This window comes from Phaenicophaeus curvirostris, chromosome 7 (genome assembly GCF_032191515.1).
Source record: "Phaenicophaeus curvirostris isolate KB17595 chromosome 7, BPBGC_Pcur_1.0, whole genome shotgun sequence".
NCBI lineage: Eukaryota > Metazoa > Chordata > Aves > Cuculiformes > Cuculidae > Phaenicophaeus > Phaenicophaeus curvirostris.
This window is the reverse complement of record NC_091398.1, coordinates 16,549,589-16,564,265: the sequence shown is the minus strand read 5'-3', so window position 1 is coordinate 16,564,265 and position 14,677 is coordinate 16,549,589. Positions and strand designations below refer to the sequence as shown.

The window sequence follows — 14,677 nt, the reverse complement described above, 5'->3', positions numbered from 1 at the left end:
CCAAATTTAGAGCCCTGTGTTTCAGAGAAGTGCTGTTGACAGAAGCGTTTTTAGCAAGTGTAGAAAGCAGCATGCTACCGGCATCATGTTGATTGGAAATTTCTTGTCCTAGTTTCTCATCTTGCAGCTATTTCCATATGGGCAGCTTTAATAGATTTTGATGTAGTGAATTGTAACAAATGCTGAATTCTCATTTCTGTAACCGCTGCGTCAGGACTCTAACAGACTTCTTGCTGGTGTGAATGCACTGCATCTGCGTGAAAGCTCGTAACACTGTGCTGGAAAAGCTGTTTATCATCATCATGAAACCTGAGAGCCAGGGTTCAGCAGAGTTAAGTTTAAAGGACCTGGTGTGACCCCATTGGCCCCTAGGGTTTAACCTCATGTCTTCTCAGATTCACCATCTGAAGTGACACTTGTAAATTAAGTCTGTTCAGCAGACTAGCTTGGCTAGGGCATGGTTATGAATCCTTTGTCTTATCTGGATCAGGTACATATCCCTCTGTGAAGTGGCATAATGAATATTTACTTAGGAATCAGATGTAACAGTTAACTTTGTTCCATCAATTTATCTAATTTATTTTAAAAATCCAATCCCTCTTTTATGTATGGAGTTAAAACCCCTTAGTTTTGCAAAGACTATTTTGTCATTTCAATTAATTTGCTTTGTTATTTTGTCTGAGATATTTTTGATCCATATTTATAAAAACTAATCAAGTGGTTCTTATATTGACAATATGCTGGTGGTGCCTTTACTGAGATTGTGATGTTCTGTAAGCTAATTTAGGGGGGCAGCAGGCTGGTCACAATGAACTGCATGTGTATGCTGTGGAGCCAACATGCTGAAGTTGTCATCAGATCAATCGCTTCATCAGGATTTTATGTTTTAAGGACAGAATAGAGGAGTATTTTGTGTCCATATGGATTCCATGGGGGAGGTAGAAGGAGCTGGATCTTTCAGTGATGAAAAAAGGAAAGGGAAGAAAACCATGTAAAGCTCCCATTGTAGCACTCTGCCTGGATATTTTGTCCAGTGTGGCATACAGCAAGAGAGGCTGTCACTCACCACAGCTGTCAAGGTTTAAGGTGAGATGCTTGAAGCCAATGCTTGCAATAGGAGAGTGAATCTCCTGAATAGCAGGAGCACTTCTGGGAAGAAAAATCTCAAGTGCGGCCCCTGTCAACCGTTTTAGTGCTCAGCAGAAGGAGGAGAGCATTTCTTCTGGGTGTGTCAATAACATACAAAATAGCAGACAGTGTAAAGCTTCCCTATTCTGAGTTTTCAGCCTGGATTTTTTGCTGTCCTCTGTGGAAATAGAGACATTAGAATTGCAGCAGGGAGTGACAGTGCCCTCCTTGAGGCTTTCTGCAGTAACAGAAAGTCAAAGACAGTGACTTCAGAAGGGCTCTCCACTCGCAGTCCAATACACAACAGCAGTGCTGTCTGGGGCACAACCGCGCTTTCTGCTCTTCTCTGCAGTCTCCAAGCGCGTGTAACCCCATTGTCCTGTCCTTGTGGAAATCACTGCGGAGGCTGAGGCTGTTGTGAATAGGTCTGGTATGCTTTGCTGAGCCTTAGAGACTGTGGGATTGTTTACTTCCAAAAGAGATTACCTTGGCAGGTGTACAGAAGCAAAAGGAGGTTATGGGTGGCTGAGGGTGATCCCAAGTGGAAATATATAGGTGGTAGAAGCCAAGTGTGATGTCTTGCCTCTGCTCTTTAATCTTGCATCTCCTTACACCAATAAAGTAGTAATGGTGGGAATTTTCAGGGGGCTAATGAAGCAGTGGTATCTTTTACATCACTGGAAGGGAGGCACCACTTAGACTGTTAAATAGAAATTTTGCAAAGCTCAATCAGACGTAATGAAATTGTTTGATTTATTTAACAATTTTCTCCTTTATCTGAGTGTGATTATTGTTACAGCTTTGTATTACTTTTGACATTGCAGCAATCTTTTCTCAGCAGTCGGGGAGGGGTTTTGAACACCTTCCTCTTACAAGGTTAGGAATTCCCCTTCTAGCGTTATAGCCCAATCCTTTTATATATTGCTAGCGGTAGCACAGAAGAGGACAGCAGCTGCAATAGGCAGAGAGTTATTGTACTGAGATTCTAGCTACTCACTGATAGATGCCCTTGCTCTGACTCGGTGAGAGATTACTAGATAGTTTGACATCAGACTGGTGCCACACTTAATTCATTGGGCTGAAATATGTCACTAATTTAATTCAGTTATTTCATTAATCTGATCAAATTGTATCCAAATGTTAGAGGTGCATGACAGAAAGGTACCTGACACACAAGGCAAGAGTGCTAACCTCTGCATTAAACTATAAAGCCGTCATTAGGACACCTAATGCTGAAATTGAATTGCTCCATGGAAATTTGGTTTCCAAGCACAATACTAATTAGCTGTAAGCTTGATGAATGTCAAGGATTAATTGAAATATTCCAGTGGCCTGTGTGGGTTTTAAATATTGTCATTGTTGCCCCAGTATTTTGAGTTCTTACACTAATTGCTTTTTAGAGATCATGAATGGAATTATCTTCTGGAGTGACTGAGGATACGAAAGGTTCATTACATCACCAAAAGTGGACATCCTTGCCTCTAGATTTCCTTTTTTCTCCTAAAATTTTACTAGTTTTTCCACTTTCTTGCATTGCAAGTAGAAAGTTATGATCAGTGATTTTTAGTCCCTACTTTATTTTGACAGCAGTTCTAGTTTTTCTTACTTAGCTGAACTCTGGAGGCCATTGTTACCTATTTCCATTTTGGCAACAGGAAAATAGCTATAGCTCCATCAAATAACTTTTTGTTTTAATTAAATAGGATGTCAGCCAAAATCCATGATTATTTTGTCCTGTTAATGAAAGGCCTGCAGCAGTTCAAACATTTGGTACATGAAAAGTCCACAAGGTGTTGGCAAATTATGAATTGAAAGTGAATTACGAATCAAAATCAGCTTTTGATTGTTTCTCGAATATGATCTTAATGTAAAAATGGCTAATTTTTTGTTGCAGACTGCTCATCTTCCTTGTCTCAGACGAATGTTTTCACATATTCGGCTACATCGTAAGAATGAATGTGAAACATGCCATGTTATAGACTGTGGACATATGTATGACAAATACGTGAGGTGACATGACATATAAAGAACCATAATACTTGGAGGGCTTGTAGTCAGAGTGAGGCTTCTCTGAATGCTGAGCAATGCCAGAGTCCGCAAACTCCCAGGCTACAGCTTGGTTCCATGCCCTGTCTCTTCCTCCATGTGCAATCACATGACATTCCTCAGTGCCAGTTCCTTGGGACCAGAGGGAGAAGGATGAGGATGCTTCATCACATGTCTGCAAGATGTAGGTGGTGCCTGGAGGGTTTTCGAGTTTGGGAGAATTGAAAGTATGTTTTACAGTGTCGTGTTATTACTTGTCTGCATAGGTGTGATGAATCTACCATGCCTGGGTGAGCTCAGTGGGGTTGTTTTCCATAGCAGTCAGTTTGGATCTCAGTGATTCAGATTCTGGACTTTTTGTGGATGTTAGGTTGGTTGTTAATGTGAGTCTTGCTTACAGAAATCAGATCGTGCTTTGATTTTATTTATTTTGTGGGGAGGTTAGATGATTACTGTGTGATAGTAGCATTAAGCATGATGTCTCAGAAGTCGAGAAAATGCTTGTTAGTTATGTCTTCTTTCAAAGCTTTACTTCAATAATTTATTATGCAATAACCCTTCCCCAAGTGAGAAATGTGTTTACTATTGTACTTCTTAAAATAAGCTATTTTTGGTTACTAGTCTCGATGCTGACTGCCTGGAGGTTTAGGTCAAAAATATCGTGAAGAAAACAGTTATTTGGATTAACAGTCCTGTAAGAAGCTTAGTTGCAGGTTGCTTGATTCTGTCTCTCCCATCCCCAGTGTTTCTGCCCAAGGATGTAACATTTCACTCTAGCCTGTGGAACCAGTGGCAATAAGTATGTATCAACATACGTGTAAATAACATTTTGTTATGAAGATATGATCCATTTACTACCTGGAGAAGATGAATGTGGTCAAGATAGACAACTCCTTTTGTGTATGGATATGATGTCATTGGAAGGGTATGATGTAGAAGCTGAGAGCAACCACACTTTTAAGAAAGCAGATCTGGCGGTGTGTTTCATACAGTTACACTCCAGTAGTTCACGGTCAATCTGTTTCATTGCTGTATCTCCAGAGGGACAGCAGAATGTCCAACTTTAGTGCCTGTTTAAAACACTGAGCTCACTGAAATCAGTTGGAAATTAGATGTTAAAGACAGGCAAGCATTTCGTATTAAGCAAAATTAATCTGGAAGAAAATCCATAAAAAGCCTCTCTCAAAGATACACCTGACCCTTCCTTTCTCTCTCCTCTTGTTTTACACAGTGCCGGTCCTAAAGGGGATAACATTTATGAATGGAGATCTACTATACTTGGACCTCCAGGTTCTGTATATGAAGGAGGTGTTTTTTTCCTGGATATCACATTTTCATCTGACTATCCATTCAAGCCACCAAAGGTAAGGCTAAGGGGTTTATTGTGTTTATCATTTTTTCACATGAGAAGAATGCAAGTTGCAGCAAGTGCTCCCTGCTTTCTGAATATCAGATTTGTTTGCGGTGTCTTGAAAACTGCAAGGTCCAAAATTTTGGCTTGCAATTTCAGAAAAATCTGAAAAAAATCTATTTTTTTTCCCCTATTACCAGTCAATACTGATTTCAAAGCTTTATCAAGCACTAAATGAGATAATTCTGATCAAGAGTTAAGATTCAAGAGACTTTAATTTTAATAGAAGACAGCACAAGACCTTCTTACATTTCCTTCTTCACATTCTAACTACTAAAATATATATATAAAATAAACTTTTTTCTGTTATGAACCAGATCTATATTACATACTTTCATATAATAACAAAAAATAACAGAAAATAACTTGCGGCTTTTGTAGCTACAACGTTGCTACTATAAATCAGATATTGTTTTTTATTCTCAGAAGGATTACAGCATATAGAATAATATATCCTCTGTGTATTTCACATTTCTCCGAAACCCACAAAATTTAATATTCTATGAGCTAAGGTGGTTATAATGATATGGTGCAAAGTTTTAGATAAATACCTCATGAAAATCACGTGGATATTTTTTAAGAGCATGATTCTTTTTGACTTTTCAGTAGTTTCAGAAAACATCATGGATTTTTCCCTCTCCATCAGTATGAAAAAGAAAATTTTTCTCATCTTCTCGTACTTTATGTAATTAAAGCACTTAAATATTTCTAACGTTTTACTTGTACAGCATAATGCTTACATGCTTTATCAGTATTAGTCTGAAATAATTTAAAAAGCAGAAGGGTGTTAATTTGTGCGATAACATTGTTTTGGATGCATATTTTGTCCTGCCCAATGAAGAGTAAGGTAAAGATTTCATTGCTGACTTGAACAAGAATAATACAGTACTCCAATTTTAAGGACTAACTTTCATGGTCTATATTTAATGTTTTTTAAAGAAAGGAAAACATCACATGCACATGCAGCCAAATTCTGTCAACTTCTTCACCTTCAGAAAATACAGTAAAGATATGTTTGTGAGTAGATCATTCTTGACAGGCAATGCGTTCATTAAATAGCATCCAGTATTACAAAGTAGGTCCTAATTTTTGTGGGTACCAGACAGAGGGTCTGTGTGAGAGCAGATTATGCACCAAAGATCTCCATGGTAGGTCTCTTAAAAGGAGCCATGAATACAGTAAATAGGCACTCTTCGCTTAAAGAATTGTAGTTTGGAAAATAAGCAGAGAAGAGCTGCCTCCACAGAAGTTCTTCAGAACTGGGAGTACCCCAAGTGCTGCTGCCACTCAGACAAGAGGTAATATCCCTGGGCAACACGGAATGACTCTCCTTCTGTCTCTTATGCTTGGATTCTAGGTTACTTTCCGTACCAGAATTTATCACTGCAACATCAACAGTCAGGGAGTCATCTGTCTGGATATCCTGAAGGACAACTGGAGCCCTGCTTTGACTATTTCAAAGGTTCTGCTGTCTATTTGTTCTCTTCTGACAGACTGCAACCCAGGTAAGGAGCTGATAGTTTACTGAGCATCCACTCTTGGTCATTTGACTTAGCTTCCGTGGAATGCAATTTGTATATTTGATTGCCTGAAAATTAAATAAAACCTGATATTTTTAAAACTGGAGATGAAACACTTCTCCTTTTGGATGTGGTCCCACATTCACTTCTGTGGCACAAGAGAAAGCAAATAAACCCTTTCTTCCCCAGGGTATGGTGGAGAAAATAAGCCGATGTAGTTGAGGATTTGCATTGCAGGAGCTCCAGCAAGCAAATGGTCGATTCATGAAAGCAACGAAGTTCTCTTGAATTATAAACTCATAAATCCTGCAGGTCAGAAGGGGCTACAGGAAGCCCCTTCTTTTAAGTCAGCTGTATAAATGTTTAATCTTTCAAATGTGAGGGAGATTATGTTCAGAGAGTTTCTTCCCTTTTTCAAAGAGAGTTCCGTATTCCTGTTGGGAAGGGAAGAACTCTGCTGGCAGCAGTGCAGTTTCTCAGCAACAACTGTGACCAGTGTCATTAGACGATCAATGCCAATTGCCTGTGATCAGGGCAGGAACTGGGCAATAGTGATAAGAAGGCAGTTCATTCATAGAAAACTGCTAATGGTCAGGGAGAAATGGATTAACCTCTTTGATACAAAAGTTTGATGACTCTTGAAGGAAACTGGAACCCCTTGGTGCACGTCCTGCAGTGCTGATAACCCTTGCATGCACTAGTCTTGTCCAGCCCTGGGACAGGAGTGCACCAGCCTGTGCTTGCCTAATGTCCCCTGCACCCAGTGGCCCTTCCAGAGGGGTGAAAGCAGGGCACCTGTCTAGGGCAAGATCAATTAATATGCAGATAGCCACAACAGATTTTTCTGGTTTATTTTTCTGCCCGTTGTGGAAATGTCTCATATTATAAGAGCCCGATTATATCTCACTGCATTTTCTGGCCTAACAAAAGCTGTATTTTGGAATAGTTCTGTTTTTAAATCCTGTGTTTGTCGGGGTTCTTTTATTGTGGAATGGTTTCTAATGCATCTTCTTCCGTATTTTGCAGCTGACCCTCTGGTTGGAAGCATAGCCACTCAGTACCTGACCAACAGAGCAGAACATGACAGGATAGCCAGACAGTGGACCAAGAGATATGCAACATAAATGACAAACTACTTGTGCAGTGTGAAGGTGCAGAAGGCAGCTTTGCAGTGTGCAACAAATCTTTATAGCCTTTACAATACGGACTTCTGTGTATATGTTATACTGATTCTACTCTGCTTTTATCCTTTTGAAGACTGGGATACTGCCCCCCAAAAAAGGTAAATGCTATCAAGAGTAGAAATTTGTAGCTGTAGATTAGTTATGTTTAAAATGCCTACTTGCAAGTCTTGCTTCTTTGGGATATCAAAATGTATTTTGTGATGTACTAAGGATACTGTTCCTGAAGTCAACCAAATATTATAGTGCATTTTAGCCTAATTCATTATCTGTATGAAGTTATTAAAGGTAGCTGTAGATTACTAGGAATTATGTCATTTGTATTAAACCCAGATCTATTTCCAATATGTGGTACATGCTGTTGTGAAAACTGTTTTAACTTTTACCTTTGTCAGTTTGTAATGAAAGGATTTCCTTTTTCCCTTTGTAGCTCAGAGAGCACCCAGTGTATCATCTCAAACACAATAAACATGTTCCCTAAGGAGTAGTTTCTTTGTTTTCCTATTTTAAATTAATATTTGAATAAATTTAATTATAGTAACAAGGCAGGGCCAATGTATCACAGATCCCTGTGGATAATCTTTAATTTAATATACATAAGCAAAGGCTTGCTATTAAATGTTTAATGCACACCTGTGGATTGTTTAAGTTTTCCCTGTTTTGTTTATAACAGAACAAATATCCTTTCTACAATTTCCTTAAATTTTGTACTGTTCGGCTCTTTCTCACATTGGAATGAGAGCATTACATGTGCTTACTCCAGAAGTTAATGTAGCTGGTTGCTTCAGGGCCAGTCTAGCTCTTGTAACAGATGGCCTGAGTCTTGCTGCAATTTTTTCGCAGGACGAAGGCCAAGTTACAGATAGTCTGGTGCTTCTGTTTCTGAGTAAAGCAAGTCAGACTTGCTGATCTAGAGAACTACAATTATCCATTGAAAATGGTCTTCCAAAGCATGATTGAACACTGTATTATCTGTCCAGAAAAGAGAGGATTACAGTAAATTTAATCAGATTTTTATGACATAAAAACAGTGCTGGGGGAAATGAACCTTTGTTAGTGAAAGTGGAGTCTGTAAAACTTTTGGACTACGTTTTCCCCGCTTCGCTTTCTGGCTTGGAAATTTTGTAACATCTGTAAAGTAAGGAAGATACAGCTTTATAGTACATACAGTTTAAAAACTAGAGTCACTGCTAATTTTATAATTTAAGCCTTTATAGGCTGCCAGTCACGATACTGATTATAAACAAAAAGATACTTGATCCCTTTAAATGATTTTTAAAATTACACTTAATTTTAAACTTCCCAGCCTCCCTTGCTACCTGGTGGTTTTGGAGTTAATGTAGCACTTCCATCAATAAGATGCTCATTTAATAAATGAAAACTGAATGTTAAGTTTAAATATTAAAGCAATAGAAAAAAAATGTTAAAGATGTAGATCTAAAGTTAGCCATCAGTATGTAGGTCCTTGGTTTCTGTATCACAGCCTTTGACCATGAGTTGTCCACCCTACTTTAAATATTTCTACAGATTCCTGAAGGTGGCTTGAAGAACTGTGTATCCCAAGTATCTCAACCTAGAAGCCAGTCTCTCTCAGTAGCTACAAGATAGCTTTAGAGTTCAAGTTATAAAGTGCAAAAGGGAATGAGAAACGGGATCTGGCAGATGGTTATGCCTAAGTCAGGTAACAGACTAATGCCAGGAGATGAAGTGCTGGAAATCACTGCTGAAGGTGACCAGAGTTTCTCATTATGTCATTGGACGTGTGAGAAATAGCACAGATTGGCAAAGAAACAAGGGGCTATCGCATCCGGGCTGGACATCTCAAGTCTGCTCACTGCTGACCGTTAGCGTACTCGTGGGTGACACAGTGCTCGTACACCACTCCAGTGACTTCCCAGTGAAGAGCAAACTACGTATTTCACACATTAGCTGTGTTGCCTACAGAATTTACAGATATTTCTATCTTAAAATATTATGGTATAAAAAATACAGGTTTTAATCCTAATTTTAATGTATTTTGGTTTTGTATTGTACCTACAACTTCAGATACCTAGGTGTACAAGTGGGATGCCTTGTTAGTGTTGCCCCATCTTGCCTTCCTTGAAATTGGATCCTTTACACTGAATTCCCATCCTTCTTTTTTTTTTTTTTTGTTGGTTTGTCATGATTCTGTTCTTTTTTAATGTAGGTTTTTTGTGTGTAAATTTTATATTTACTGAAGTAAAGGTTGTTTTTGTGTAAACATTTAAACTTTAAAAAAGAAAAGAAGCTAATTTTGTTTCTCAAGTTCTCTCTGCTAAACCATGCAGTAGAAAGAAATTTGTATTGTTAAATAAATCAATTAGTTGTTAAATGAGAATGTGTGTCTGTTTTTGTGGGAAGGGGAGAAATCCCTGCTGGAAATATATCCAAAATGCCGGTTGCAAAGAACATCTGGTGTTTTTAAACTACTTCCTTCCTGGCTGTGCTGGGGTGAATACCAGACACTACCAAAGCCCAGCACTGATCCTATTTTACAGTTTTAATATTCATTTCCACCTCTTTATCACCAATCATTGGTCTCTGTATTTGGGGAAAAAGTGAACTGAAATTACATTTTTATGAAAAGGCCAGCTAACAATATCACCTCTTCCTCTTCATTTTAGATGGGTTTTCCTTGTTTCATTGTCTTTGGGATTTGAGTGGGAAACACACACAGCTGTCTGGAAAGGTGCCTGAATTGGGCTTCATGATCTCCTGGCAGGAAGGGCGCTTGCATAGGAAGTGGCTGTCTCAGCCTTTGAGCTGTGACACTGCTGAGAAACATGGAGGGCCAAACCCAACAGGCAAACACAGTCACATCTCTGCTTTTCAGATGAGGTGGTGACTACATTCAGGGCAAATTCTTCATCATCTGAAATGAGAAGGTGTGGGTCAATTACAAATGTATTAAATACAAATATATTCAATACAACGGAAAGGCAAATATGTATCAGCCTTGTTATTTCTTTACCAACACGTACTTGGTGAGCTGCTTTGTTTTGTGATTTCTTAGCAATGTGTGGAGCACTTTATGTGGAGACAGTCTTGCTGACCATACGGTCTCGCTTACTGATCAATGTTGACTTGCTATTGTTCAAAGTCTTTAGCCAGGAAGGGTGAGGGAGTCATATGAGGCTAGAAAGCAAGACTGCACGGTAGCTTGAGCCATGGGCCAGGCTTGTACAGCCTCATAAGGAAAGCAGGAACTGAAGCAGGTCTGGTTAGTGCTTTGCTCACTCCCTGCTTTTTTGGGGGGGGGAAAAGAAACTGTCATGCTTTGCCACAGACCAGTTCATGCTCTGTACCAGCTTATTTGTGGCTTATTTGTGTTATTGCAGAAAGTGCGACCAAATTTCTTCCTTTCTTCACCTTTATGTGTGGGAACCACATTTGTGGCCTCACAGCAGCATTCCCACCTGCCTGCACCATGATGGGAGAGTTGTAGAGCTTGGGCTGAGAGGCTTCATCCCAGCTGGGTGCAGCTCTGAGCTACAGAGCAGACCTGGCTGACCCTCTGCCACTGCTGCCACAACCCACCCACAGCCCTGCCTGAGTCACCACAGCACGATGGGGGAGAAAGCCGGGCACCGCAGCAACTTCTGCGTTGATCTCGTGGTCTTCTGTGCCTGGGGCTTTGTCTGTGTGGGGACAGGAAGCAAACGAAGGACTCGTGATGCCAAGCTGAAGAGTGAATTTCATCATTCCCACACTTTCTTCAGCAAAACTCAGCACTGGATATGTGAAAGAAGGAAGGCCTGTGCAGACATCCTGAACTAAAACAGCTTCAAAGAACAGAGACAGTAGCATGACTAAAATGAGATTTGATCCAGCCTTAAGCCAGCATTATATTTATGCAGCCCATGCTACAGCCAGGGAAACAGATGCATTCAAGAACTCGATGCTGCTTCGTGTACACTTTCCCTTCAACCTCGGGTGGGGGGTGGGGGGGGCACCACTTGCATTTGTATTGCATGTATCCAAGGCTGACCCACTGCTCCCGTTCCCTCACTAACCACCTTGACTGAAAGTGCCTGGGGAGTATCCCAAGACAAGTGGAGAGATCATGTAATGGAGCATGTGTTTTAAAGGAAGGGAGACAAAAGCACAGCTGCTTGTACTGCTGCCCGACCTTCCTGATGTTGATGATAATTAGACACGTTCAACTGTAGCTTAGGTGGAGGAGTGAAAGAATGTGCTTGGAAGATAATTGCTGAAGTGTTTGTAGCACACAGCGGCTCTTGCTTTTTTTTATTTTTAAAGAGGGAAACCAGCTTCAGCTTTGCTTCCCCCGCCTCTCTGTGTGCATGTCTCTGGAGCTGTAGCACAGTTACCACTGCCTGTGTTGGTGGGTAGAACAGAAAGCATCCAACATAATAGGAACAATTTGGTGCATCCTTACAGATAAAAACTGACAGTAACAAAAAGAATAAGAGACATAGCATAAAAATTACACATATCACCTCACGGTGACTATGTCTGAGCACAGGCTTTGTATCTGTAGGGATGTAAAATGTGGTGGGACCATGTGCATGGATAACAAAGGTATATAGATCTCTCTCTATTTCATTATTGCTTCTGCCCTTCTGCAAGTAATGTGGACAGCCCTATCTGTTTATGTAGTGTTTCCAAGTATCGGGAAGCTTTTTGTAACTTGGTTGTCCAAGATAAACATCTGTTTAAACTGTTCTGAATTGTTACCCTCCACAAAATTCTTTGTCTGGGAATGCTCTGGACTGTATGAAAAATCACTTGCTTTTCTATGGGATTATTTCATGTAACCTGCTACGTGAACATTTCATTTTATGTCTCCTAGTTTGTTACTGTAAGAAATAATGAATAATGTCATTTCTTCTGCTCCTTGAGCACATTTATGATTTTACGTGCCATCTTTATTATCAGCCTCTAGTAATCTCTTTTTTTCCAGGCTAAAAAGTCATAATTTATTTAATCCCTCCCCGTATGAAGATTATCCTGGTCACCCTTGTCTGTACCTTTTGTAATTCTGCTCCAGCTAGTTTTAAGGAATGAGAGCTGCATGCTGTACACAAAGGTGAACTCACAGTTCATCTGGAATAACACTTTCTGGTTTGGACTGCTTGCCTAGTAATTCATAATACCGTGCCTTTTTGACCATTGCTTATTGCTTAGCTAATGTCTTCTTTAAGCACTGTTCAGAGATGCTGGAATCTTTTCTGAGCAATAGCTAATTTAACCTTTTATGTAGGTCTAAGAAATTTGTCTTTCCCCATATCCACCTCTTTATATTTATCATCACTAAATTAATCTGTGATCTCCTAGTTCTCAGTATCATGAAATCCTTTATGACTCTTGGCAGTCAGTTTTAGTTTAGTCTGCCTTGAATATTGACTCTGTGTGTGCTGCATACACGAGGAGTGGGAGGTAACAGCAAAAGTAATAGCAAAGTGCACCGGACAGGCCTGTCTGCCAAGAAGTGATGGGTCCCCAAGGACAGATTATCAGCTGGCTTCTGAATGGCACAAATGAAAGCAGCTGCCAACTGTTTTCATCAGTCTGGGCTTTGTCTCCCTCTACAGAACAAATGTCAGGTCATTATTTAAAGAGGAGCTCAGCATGAGTAAATTTTCCAGAGTGCTGAATGAGCTGTCATCCTGGAGATTAGTTTTCTGGGATATCATGTAGGTAGACAGGGGTCAATCGCAAATCCTGCAGGAGCCCATTCTTCTGAATGTAGCAATTGGATGTATCTCTGAAAGGTACAGTTGGGTTAGAAATCTGCAGTCTAGTGTTCATTTACGGAGCCAGGCAGCAATAGTGGGGCTGGAAATGCCAAGGCAATAAATAGAAAAATGAAAGCAAAATGAAGCTGTTAAAGTACAGCAATGCGTGATGGCAGTTCTTATACCAAGGAAAGCAACTTCTTGCAACCATAGAAGTCTATGCTTGTGTTTATGTATGCCAGCATTTTAAATCTGCGTACATTTGTGAAAATTTGCACCAAGCTGAGGCTCTCTTGACTGCATGCTGAATAAAGTGCTACCAGTACTTACATTTCCTTATTTATAAGCGGTGGAATTAAAGTGACAAATTCTTTTAAACTTGTCAGTTTCCGAAGGGAAGTATTAACGTGCTCTATGCTTTCCTGCCATTGCCCGGGTTTCTCTGTTAGCTGTGAATCTAATGTGCTGTCACTTCACTGCTGGAATGATTAGTTATTATGGACAAGCAACATTTTTCATTCTATTCACTTCTGAGTGTTGCTGTTTCCAGACTAGTTTTTTTGATAAGTATGAATTTAATGAAGAACTAAAAACATTAAGGTATCATTTAGGCTTAGTTCACCCATTTAGTTGATGTTTTGCTGTAAGATTACTTGAATTACCTTTCTTAATCTGAGAGAGTAAGGACTAAATTATACAGTAGTTCTTCTGGAAGATTATGCTGCTTAATAGTAGCTCTGTTACCTAGTCCAGTACATTATTGGGCTGCAACTAAATGATCTTTAAAGTCTCTTCCAACCCAAACTATTCTGTGATTCTGTGATTATACAGGTAAATCACAGACTTTACTACAGGTTTGTTTTGCCTACTGCATAGTATTTGATCCAAGCATTTATAAATTAGGAGGCAGAAAGAATAAAAGAGATGAAGTACCGTGAAGTTTTGCTGCAGCGAGGAGGAAGGAAAATAGAAACCCTCACACGTATCAAAAACATTAGATGTTTGAGCTTTGCATGAAGGAAGAAATAAAGCCAGGACAAATTAGACGAAATGGTGACCTTTCTGCCTCGGCTGATTTCCTGCATTTCCAGGAGGAAATGTTCTTTTTCATAAGGAAAGCGAAATAAAATGAATCGCCCCACAAACCCTCGGAGCAGGTTCCCCTCGAGCGGGCTCCCCAAAGGCCGCGGCGGCTGCGGGGCGCGCCGGGCCCGCTGGGTGTCGCTGCCGCCCCGGGGACCGCGGGAGCGGCCGGAACGCGGGGATCAGGCTGGTTTGGGTTGGGCCTTAAAGATCACCCCGTTCCAACCCCCCCGCCACGGGCAGGGACACCTCCCACCAGACCAGCTGCCCAGAGCCCCATCCAACCTGGCCCTGAACACCTCCCGGGACGGGGCAGCCACAGCCTCCCTGGGCAACCTGGGACAGGGCCTCACCACCCTCAGAGTGAAGAAATTCCTCCTTATGTCTAGTCTAAATCTGCCCCTCGCCAGTTTAAAGCCATTTTCCCTCATCCTATCACCACAAGCCTTTGTAAACAGTCCCTCCCCAGCTTTCTTGTAGCCCCTGTCAGGTACTGGAAGGTCACTATAAGATCTCGTTGGAGCCTTCTCTTCTCCAGACTGAACAGCCCCAACTGTCTCAGCCTGTCCTCGTATGGAAGGTTCTCTA

The 14,677-nt window shown here is 40.5% G+C and overlaps 1 protein-coding gene across 1 annotated transcript in view; it reads left to right on the top strand.

Moving 5' to 3' along the window:
• Positions 1 to 7,768, top strand: part of UBE2E3 (ubiquitin conjugating enzyme E2 E3) — a 56,429-nt gene extending 48,661 nt beyond the window's left edge. The window contains exons 4-6 of the mRNA XM_069861003.1: positions 4,406 to 4,538; positions 5,943 to 6,090; positions 7,132 to 7,768. Coding sequence (XP_069717104.1) covers positions 4,406 to 4,538; positions 5,943 to 6,090; positions 7,132 to 7,229 — 379 coding nt within the window. The 3' untranslated portion in view covers positions 7,230 to 7,768. The remainder of the gene's footprint in view (positions 1 to 4,405; positions 4,539 to 5,942; positions 6,091 to 7,131) is intronic.
• Positions 7,769 to 14,677: the final 6,909 nt, after the last annotated feature.